We start from the raw sequence: 9,824 nt of genomic DNA on the forward strand, positions 1-9,824 counted from the left end.
TGATATACATATATCAGGCATTACAGTATTGGTCCATATTTTATTGATAAATATATATATATATATATATATATATATATATATATATATATATATATATATATATATATATATATATATATATATATATAATTGTTTCTTAAAACAAAAACTAAAAATACAATGTGTATTAATTGGTCCATATTTTATTGATAAATACAGATTGCAGATAAAGGTACGAATACAAAGTGACGGCGGAGTTGTTTTATTTCATTTCAGCGCCTCCACTTATACAAATATTAAAAATAGACTATAGGCTATAATAAGTAGATAATTAAATAAGTATATACATAGGTGTATATAAGTATATACATAGGTAAATAAGTATATACATAGGTAAATAAGTATATACATAGGTAAATAAGTACATGTATATATAAATAAGCTCAAAAAAGAACAAGAAACAGCCATGACTTCAAGTACCAGAGTTACCATATGCATCCTAGGATTGATGTGTTCAAAACTTCGTATTCCCCCAGAACTATCGTAGAGTGCAATATGTTATCACCAAGCACAGTAGGGGCATCTTCTCTTGATAGATAAAGAACGCTTGCAGATAGATGTGCAAAAGTTAGGTGTGACGGATCGTCCGGTGTAATATAACCAGCTGCTGCCGCGCCGCGTGCCTGCGAAGCTGGTGTGTTGCGCTGAAGGGCGGTTATACCGGCTATATAGATACCGATACAGAAGCTGGTATGTTACGCCCAAGGGCGGTTATACCGGCTATATAGATACAGGTACAGAAACTGGTGTGTTACGCCGAAGGGCGGTTATACCGGCTATATAGATATAGATACAGATACAGAAGGTGGCGTGTTACGCCGAAGGGCGCTTATACCGGCTATATAGATACAGATACAGATATACATAATGTGCGTGAGTCGATCCCCCCAAGAATGAAACCCGAACGATTTGTAGATATGATGTAATCCTGTCACGGTGATTTTGTGTGGCCAACATGATGTCCATTTTTGGATATTAAGCTAGGCACTATTCATAAAACGTACGATGCTTCAACTAGCGACCTGACAAATGAACTTCAGATAGGCGGCAGAACACGGATAATCGTTCCAACTGTTCCTAACATATATGGCAGAATTCCCTGCAAAATAATGCACACAGTCCTCATTGCCGTACGCGTCGTCGGGTTGTCTTGGATCCCACCGCTTGAAGTGTCCGAGAGGAACACCATCAGCCCATACCCAGCTGCCTTCTCGGACGCGGTCAGTCATTCCGAACCAGAACAACGCGTTGTTATCGACGGCATTCTTCAGGTTGATGAGGAACCTGTTGATGCCCGCATCCCGGGGCATGGCGAGAGTTCCACCGTCTGAAGAACAGGTCGCGGCTGCTTCGTCGTAGTTTCCCCGCTGGTTGAAGGCCTTGTAGCACAGTTGGTTGGGCTGGTAGTAAACGTACCCGTCTGGGCAACCTGTTTCGGGGAGAGGATGGTTCACTGTATTACTATTGCAATCGGTTTTCATCAGCAAGGGCTATAATAAGTAGATAATTAAATATCTTACAACGTAATGCTTTTGTGATAAAGCACCAAGAACGAGATATAAAAACCGGAAGCTCTGCTGCAGTACCAAGGAAAGCCGCTAGGTGGCCCAAAATCAAATCATTTCTTTTACAGGACATGACCAAACAAAATAGATACCTAGCGTCATGACAATTCACCAATAGCCTCTTGAGTCATTCTGCTATCCAAGCAAACATACATCCAAACCTGCATCGAGACGTCAACGAAAAATAACCTTCTGGCCAAGATGATAAAAAGAAGGTATAATTTGATCGCGTGTGAGAGCGGCAGCCTGTTTGCCTCGGGACCGAGAGGTCTCGAGTTCAAATCCGGCTGCGTGTCACCGATCTTGTGCCCTTGGGAAAGGCACTTTACACGGCTTTCCTCACTTTACTTAGGTTAAAATGAGAACCTAGCTTCGGCTAGGGCCGCCCCTCGGATAGGACGTAAAATGGAGGTCCCGTATCTGGGGAGAGCCATACCCCAGGCACGTTAAAGAACCCACCACACGTGCGATGGTGCGGTGTGAGTGGTTCACAACCTACAGTCCCTGGCCGCACCTGGGGCAATTACTGTCGTATTGGGGTAATTAGGCGCTGTATACAGGCTACCATTTCAGACCCTTGCGATTTAGCCCCACCTATTGTAAGCTCCTCGCAATTCAGCCCCTATCCTCGAGGAGAGAGTAGTCGGCCCATACAATACAATACAATACAATAATTTACCCCTTTCGATGTGAATGACCATGCGACCTGCTTGTCCAACTTTATTATAATTAGTCCCTAAAAAATGATACCCACGGGTACATCTGGCAGAGCTGCCCGACCACGTGCGATCCGCCGGGCAGTTCCGACTGGTACTGCCGGCATACAGGTTGTAACCATGGTTACAGCTGAAGGTACAGTTCTCGGGATAGCGGAAGGAGTAGCCATGGTTACAGGACATTCTTCCATGGGCGGGGCTGTACAGGGTCGGGCACTGCACAGCTGGAATAGAAAATTTAAACGGTAAAAGAATCCTGAGCGTTACAATGAACAAATAATAATCCATTGAAATGTTTTAATTAATGGAGTGTAACTAGTAGATGAAAATAAAATGGGTAATACATTTAACAATTAGAGGAATATACACTTCTCTGTTTCTGTTATGACTTTGCTTTCGATTGCTTTTGGTTATTTTTGACAGGTTTTGGTCGTTCTTTCGCTTACCGATGCATTCGGTGTTGTTTCCTGACCAGGTTGCGTCAGTTTGACAATGTCTCTCGTGGCTGCTTGTGGACGTCAGCTCGTAGCCTCGGTCGCAGGCGAAGCTGCAGGCCTCGGGATAGCGGAAACTGTAGCCGCTATTGCAGGTCATTCTGCCGTGAAGGGGGCTAGACAGGTCCGGGCATTTCACAGCTGAAATTCAAGCACGCGTCTTAGAAAGAGCATAAATTCGACAAGAGCTGGTTAAAGATAAACAAAAAGGTCCACATTGATTTAAAAGAATGCATTTAGTGTGTGTCACTATTTGAGGTACCGGACAATACCCGTTAATGACCTGGTGCTGAAGACCATATACTTTGTCATATTGTACAATATATTTGTACAATATATTTTGTCATATTGTAAAAAAATAAGCTTATTTTTATATCATAAGTATATTCTGGCACTAGGAGATAACATTATAAGATTTACCTAAACAGGCTGTGGTTCCTGGGCTCTTTGGGTTGAAAGGAATGTCCCAGTTCCCATCGTGTCTACAGGAGTACTCGGCATAGATCAGCCTGTCGTAACCATGGTTACAGTGGAGCACGCAGACGACCTCGTACTCCGGCTGTGTGCTGTTGGCTGATTGGCAGGTGTCGGCTGCTGAGGATGTCGGGATAGAACACGAGAAGAACCCATTCTCCGGTTCAGTGACCTGTTAATGTGCAGCAGTGAGGAACATGAGTTGGTGCTTACGATGACACCACGATTGGCACCTTGAAACACGGTAGTGTATAGATGGCCCTCAAAATGCATGAAACTTCTTTTAGTCTACAATTTATAAAATATGTAATACTGCAGATTATTCAGCATTCTCGCCAACTGCAGAGTTAAGCTGTACGATATTTCTTCAATATCTGAATTGTCGTTTTGGTTGTGTTTGTATGGGTGAGTGCATGTGCATGTGTATGTCTGAGTGTTTCGTGGCGGTGGGATAAGCAGCGCCTGATGTTGAAACCGTACTGACCGGGAAAGGCGGACAGAGGGTCCGTTCACAGTGCGTCCCGTTCCCGACCGTCCCGACCCGGCAGCGGCAGCTGAAGGCCTGGTGACCCGTCAGGCTGCAGACCCCGTGCTCAGGGTGGCAGTCGTGCAGCCCGAGCTGGCAGTAGTCTGATGGGACGCAGCTAAAAAAACGGTCAAGAAATTATATTTATTGAAGATTCGTCGTACAAAAAGCCAATGGCTACTTTTTTTCTTGACTGCCTTAGATCTAGGAAGTTATATGACGTGGGACCGTCGAACATGCTTGCTTAGATTTACACCCATTCGACTAAGTCATCAAAATACATAAAGCGAAACAAGCAAACACGCCGAAAGTATCAATCCCGAAAACACAATGTTATTTCAATGTCGGATGATACAGACTTATGTAAAAAAAATATTGAAGGACTTAGTCTAGTTCTGAGTTTGAAAACATGCACCGGAGACAAAGGCAATGTATAGTTACTTCCAAGAAAAGCTAGTCGAATAAAACCCTTCACCTTGGCTTTTTGTTCCATTGTCCATTTGCCGTGCACCTGAAGTTGTAGAGACTGTGGAGAAGAAGGCCGCTCTCCTCGGCAACTTTGTAGCCCGGCTCACACGTCAGGCGGCAGGAGTCCTGGTACCTGGTCCCGCTGCACGTCAGGCTGCCGTGGGCAGGGGGCTGTGTGATCGGAAATATGTAGTCTTCATTGTCCTTTGCGACGTTTTCAACGCTTGAAGAAACTGGTAGTTCCAGAGCAGAACCCTATAGGGACCAAAACTACACAACTTTTTCCTTGCATCAAAAGCTATTTACCACCAAAATATCAAGACCCAAGAACACAGCATGTTCGGGACAAAAGATCCAAAACCCAAAAGATATGTTGCAGTACCAAGGTCACATACCAGGGGCCCCAAATCGACCTTGACCTTTGTGTTGCTAACTCCTATCAACATACCAAATATTATAACAATCCATCCAGAGGTTCTAAAGTTATACTGACCACAAATATCCGGAAACGCATGCCCACAGAAAGACAGACACACCAAAAACTATACCTCCAATTTTCATGGAGGTAATTATCGTCAATGAAAACGAACGCATTTGGCTGCTATTGTGCAAGCTTAGACGAGCTTTAGGGTACGTACAGGGAGTCTGGCACAGTCCTTCCTCTGACAGAACAGATCTGGTCCACCAACAACTGGCTGGAGCGCTAAAATACACAACATATCATTAGAAACATCTTTTGAAGTACTACGTATACAGCGAAAAGACATTGACCCTGCACTATAAAATATAGCTAGCTGTAGGGGGATCGTAGAAGTCATAAAGCTTTTGCTGATACGACCTGTGCTATCTTAAAGTCTTTTAAGCAGAAAAGGTCGTTGGAAAACCATATGTGCTACCTTCCTAATCTCCAAGCAGATTCCTCCGGTGGCATTAAAACAGTAACATAAGCTGGGGCAAATTATCCTCCTTTGCCGGCTAATTCCTTCCCCAGCTTATGTTACTGTTTTAATGCCACAGTATTAATCTGCTTGGAGATTACTACCTTCCGCCTGTAGGCTCCAGTTGCCGGTACTGTGACAGGTGACCCTCTGGTGGTTCGTTCCTTCGTACCCGTCCGCACAGGTGACTCCGCAGGTGTTCCCGTAGGTGCGTCCGCTGGCGCGCTGGATGGTGGTGTGGGGGAACTCGGGAGGGGTTCCACAACTCACTGTTGGAAAATATTGAACGCATTCTTCGTTTTCTAAAGAAGTATCCGAAATGCTGTGCCTCTTACCCATGGCATGATATATAATATGTTGTACTATCTTGTCCTCATCTACATTGTAGACTAAGAGAAATGCGTTGTGTAGAGTAAGGGAATATTCTTTTTGAGAAATCATATATGTACCATAACAGTATATCATTGTTATGGTACACGTTTACAGACAAAAAGAAAACTACTCTCCTTTAAAAGTCGCAAAACTCACACATAACAAAAAACTGGGATCTTTCGTCTTCCACTGTCTCAGAAAAAGAAGTCAAACCCAATAACTTATACTTATTATACTTTTTACCATTATTTGTCTGTCATTTGTTTGTCAATTACAATTAGCCCTTGTGCAGGAATTTGCAATAAACTTATTAATGTCCCGGAAATGTATGCCATGTCACCTGGAATACACTCTGGTTCCCCACTCCAGGTGGGTTTGTCTCCGTGTACCTGGCAGGTGAAGTTGTCTCGGCTCAGCCGTTCGTACCCGTCATGACAGGTGAGATGGCACGTCTCACCGTACGTCGTACCTGTACACCTGACGTCACCGTGTGCGGGCGTCTGTGTGCAGAGGAGGTGAGTGAAATGTTTTCAACTGTCTGGATTTCTTAGTCTCTACCAGACTTCCGACTGGCCGAATAGTAATAGGGGGGCTTTTGCCAAGTTCGGAATAAAAGTCTAGTCGGAGTTAATTGACCTAGGAGTGAACTGTTCGGCCACTAGCTGGATAGACTGCGAAAGACTGACTGAAAATCCAAATTTATTTGTCCCTATTTGTCCAAATTCTTTTTTTTTGTCATCCAGCTGACACATCTGCTTAGAGACTAAGGATATTTCTACTCATGAATTGTAACAGACTGAGGTAGTAAACTGACTCAATGCACATTCGTTAGATCAATATATTGATGACGAAAATATACCAATGTAGCACATTAGCGGGCAATGTAGCAGAACTGAAATAACCACCAGAGGATGAGTGTGCATGAGTGGTAATCAGCGGCGAATCTACCAAAAGCCAGTCAGGGGTTAAGCTGGCCAAGGCGTGTTCTGAGCCCCTCATTGGCCAGCTTAATTCCTTATGCCACCGGTTGATCTGCGTGGAGATCACATGAATCAAAGATACTCACCGAAATGATCCCACAGTCAGCAATGACACAAGCCAGAGTCTGTGGGATGACGATATCTGTCAAAGAAACAGTCTGATATTTCATTTCACAATAGCGTTGAGACAAAGTCGACGTTGTAATATTCTTAATTATCATGTTACCTTCACAGAAGGGAACATGTCTGTTTTTGCTTTGTTTCTTCTTCTTCTCCGCGCAAATAAGGTCAACGACCTGGACCAGACGGATGTCACCATGGTAACCGGTAAAGTAGCAGGCACCATGTGGTGTTCGGTTACATAATATAGCAAATGTCAGATCTAGAAGGGCTCGGGTCACTACATTTAGAAATGTGTTCAAATAAGAATGAACAAAACAGTTGCCAGTCACCTTCGACTACATTCTGTATTTGCTTGCAAATATTACCTTTCTAGTTCAATAATAACTTTGATGCATATTCTTTCCCGAGGGGGATAAATGAAGAAGAGTCCAAATATGGTGTAATGGACATTAATGAAATGAAAATTATCATGAAGAAGATCTTTATGTATAATCGTATTCGTATGTACTCTGGGATACTAAATCTATATGTTTTTCCTATTCCTTGTGGCCAGACGAAGACAATGTGGCACTGCACTCCAGTTAGTAACTTATATCACAGTGGCACATACACATTACAGACAGTAGGTAAAGTTAGTCTTTTCTTACTACATTCAATATGACTTAAAAGCCTAATGCTGAGGAAAGTAGATGACGTGTTTATTTCCTGACCTGCTGATAAATCATTTTCCATCTCCGTCGTGTTCCCTCTGCGAAATGCGGTCCAGTTTCCGGTCCAGCTGCAGCCCAGGGTGTCGTCTGTTTCCGGTACGTACCCCACGTCACAGCTGACGTCACAGCGGTCCGAGAACACGTGACCCTGGCACAGGTGTGACCCGTGCGGGGGGTCCTCAGGTATGCTGCAGGCTACTACGCAGTGAACAATACATACGAACGATGAGGCCAACTTTTAAAATGAAAAATTAGAATTGATAGTGATTACCTGATAACAGTTACATGGAGTGGAACTTTATAGATTTGTTCAAATTTGTCAAACATTTTCAAACTCGTGCAAAAGACGTGTTTGTTTCGAAGAATATATGTGCATTTTGTCAATTTCTATCAGACCTTAGAGGTGGAATTATTTAATCGGTAGCATTGGTGACGAGTCTAATGATAATAATCACATGGCATACCCCTACCTGGGTCGCACAGTGCGGGTTTGTCCCATTGTCCCGAAGCCGTGCACGTCAGTACAGGGTGCCGGGGCAGGTAGCCTCGTTCACAGACGACTCTGGCTTCTGACATGTACGTGATTGTGCTGCTGTTCACTTGGCCATGAGCTACTTTCTTCGAATAGAAGAAAGACTAGTCGTTAGTCGATTATACTTCAAAGTAAGATTTTGTTTAAAAATCAATATTATTTTCTTTTGCTATTTCATCCTTTTTCATGTGTTGGCATTATCATTGTTATTTTTCATTTTCTTCCTTCTTGTCATTTTTAGAAACTAATGTATTGCTTAACAGACTCTGTTCAGTTGTCGACCATGTGAGTAGATTTTGATATGACATTATGAAACGTGATACCTCTCAAATACATATGACTAGTCTTATTTTTAAAGTATGTCTGTTTGAATTAAATAGATTAGGAACAAGTACCTCGAAGTCTCCCCCACAAATCCCGGTTCTGCAAACAGGATGTCTCGTCGCCCCAAACGTCTCTGCAAACAGACAGGGGCAAGATGAACCATAGGTAAGATTAACTATGGACTAAGAGATTATGGAATAGCAAAGTTTGTATCATTGTTGATGACTATGGGTTATGAAATCACCTCTGGACCCGCTCCAAACCGTGAACCCTTGAAAACCAGCTCAGGCCGAAGGGCTACTTGTATGTAAATCAAGGCTAAATAAAGGTTGAATAAAACTAAAGGCGCAGAAGACTTAAAAATAGTTAACAAAAAGCCAATGCTAATTTATGGCATTACTGACTTTCACTCAAGAAAATATAAACGAAGAAATGTTGAGTATGACACTTATGGCTATGTTATCTATTTTCCCAGCAGAGGTTGGTTCGCGGAGATAGTTGATGTTGGGATTTCTGAGGGGAGAGAGCCGGTAAAAATTCGGTAAAAACCCTGACATCTGCTATATCCGCAACCCAACCTCTACTTGGAGAATAATGTTATAGACAACTTACCACGAAAGAGACTGATTATCAAGATCTAGGTAATTTTACACTGTGTCTTCACAAAAATAACTTTTATGGCTTTAGTCTCCCTACCTAGACGAGACAGAACCTCCGGGAAGTCCAGGTTAGTGACGATGTCCATGATGTTTGGACCGACCCAGGTCAGCATCTGCCGCATCATGTCAAGATCAACAATGTTGTCCACCGAGATCATGTTTAGATACGTCTCCGCAATAGAAAGGTTTGGGACTTGGTCAAGCTTCACTAAAATGTTAAAAGCTACGTCAGAATAAATTTCGTCGGGGATACTGAGGTACTCTAACGCCCGAGGGTCGGTGTTCGGCATCGTGTCGGCAGCCCGACCGACGCCGACGATTGTCGACACGACTTCGGGCTGGATCGGCGCCCATCGGCCGCGGTTGCAGAACAGCAGGCCTGCTTCATCGGTCTGGTAGCCCACGTGACACTTGGCAATGCACATGGTGACGTAGGTGTTGTAGTAGGCGATGCTGGTGCAATTGAAGTGGCCGTGACGCAGGTCTGGGAGTGACTCGGTTAGGGACGTCTTGCCGCAAACTGACAAGAAATTTATATATAAATTTAAAAAAAAATTAAATTCAAGGCCCCTTTTTGTTGGTTTTGTATAGCCTGGTATCCAGCCGTATCAGAGCTACCGAGTCACTTCTGTCCTCCCCGCAAATATTTACAAGAGCTATAATACGGCTGGATATAAGGCTAGGTTTCGCATTTTAATAGATCAGAATAGCTCCATTTACGCACCAGAAGAACATTTCGGTCAAAATAGACAAAGTAATGAGTACCCATAGTTATATGAAGTGCGACGTGCAAATACCTTTATCATGTCGATCGGAAGCAGTCGAGACTGCAGGCTAGTTAGCAGTGAACAATTTAAAGTGCGCATGTGTAGTTCGAGGTGTTGTAGATAATATGTCAAAG

The 9,824-nt window shown here is 43.3% G+C and overlaps 1 protein-coding gene across 2 annotated transcripts; it reads right to left on the reverse strand.

Moving 5' to 3' along the window:
- Nucleotides 1–784: 784 nt before the first annotated feature.
- Nucleotides 785–7,488, reverse strand: LOC118420983 (P-selectin-like). Of its 2 annotated transcripts, none has more exons than XM_035828094.1 (10): nt 7,409–7,488; nt 5,936–6,095; nt 5,328–5,492; nt 4,924–4,988; nt 4,293–4,456; nt 3,776–3,935; nt 3,238–3,463; nt 2,770–2,958; nt 2,362–2,547; nt 785–1,471 (listed from the first exon to the last, which is right to left on the reverse strand). In XM_035828094.1, the coding sequence occupies exons 1-10, from the start codon at nt 7,421–7,423 to the stop codon at nt 1,053–1,055; spliced, it is 1,749 nt and encodes a 582-aa protein (XP_035683987.1). In that variant the 5' UTR covers nt 7,424–7,488; the 3' UTR covers nt 785–1,052. The 2 variants fall into 2 exon arrangements, with proteins under 2 accessions (XP_035683987.1, XP_035683986.1); XM_035828093.1 differs by lacking the exon at nt 7,409–7,488 and adding an exon at nt 6,662–6,860.
- Nucleotides 7,489–9,824: the final 2,336 nt, after the last annotated feature.

Source organism: Branchiostoma floridae, chromosome 8 (genome assembly GCF_000003815.2).
Source record: "Branchiostoma floridae strain S238N-H82 chromosome 8, Bfl_VNyyK, whole genome shotgun sequence".
In the NCBI taxonomy this organism is placed as follows: domain Eukaryota; kingdom Metazoa; phylum Chordata; class Leptocardii; order Amphioxiformes; family Branchiostomatidae; genus Branchiostoma; species Branchiostoma floridae.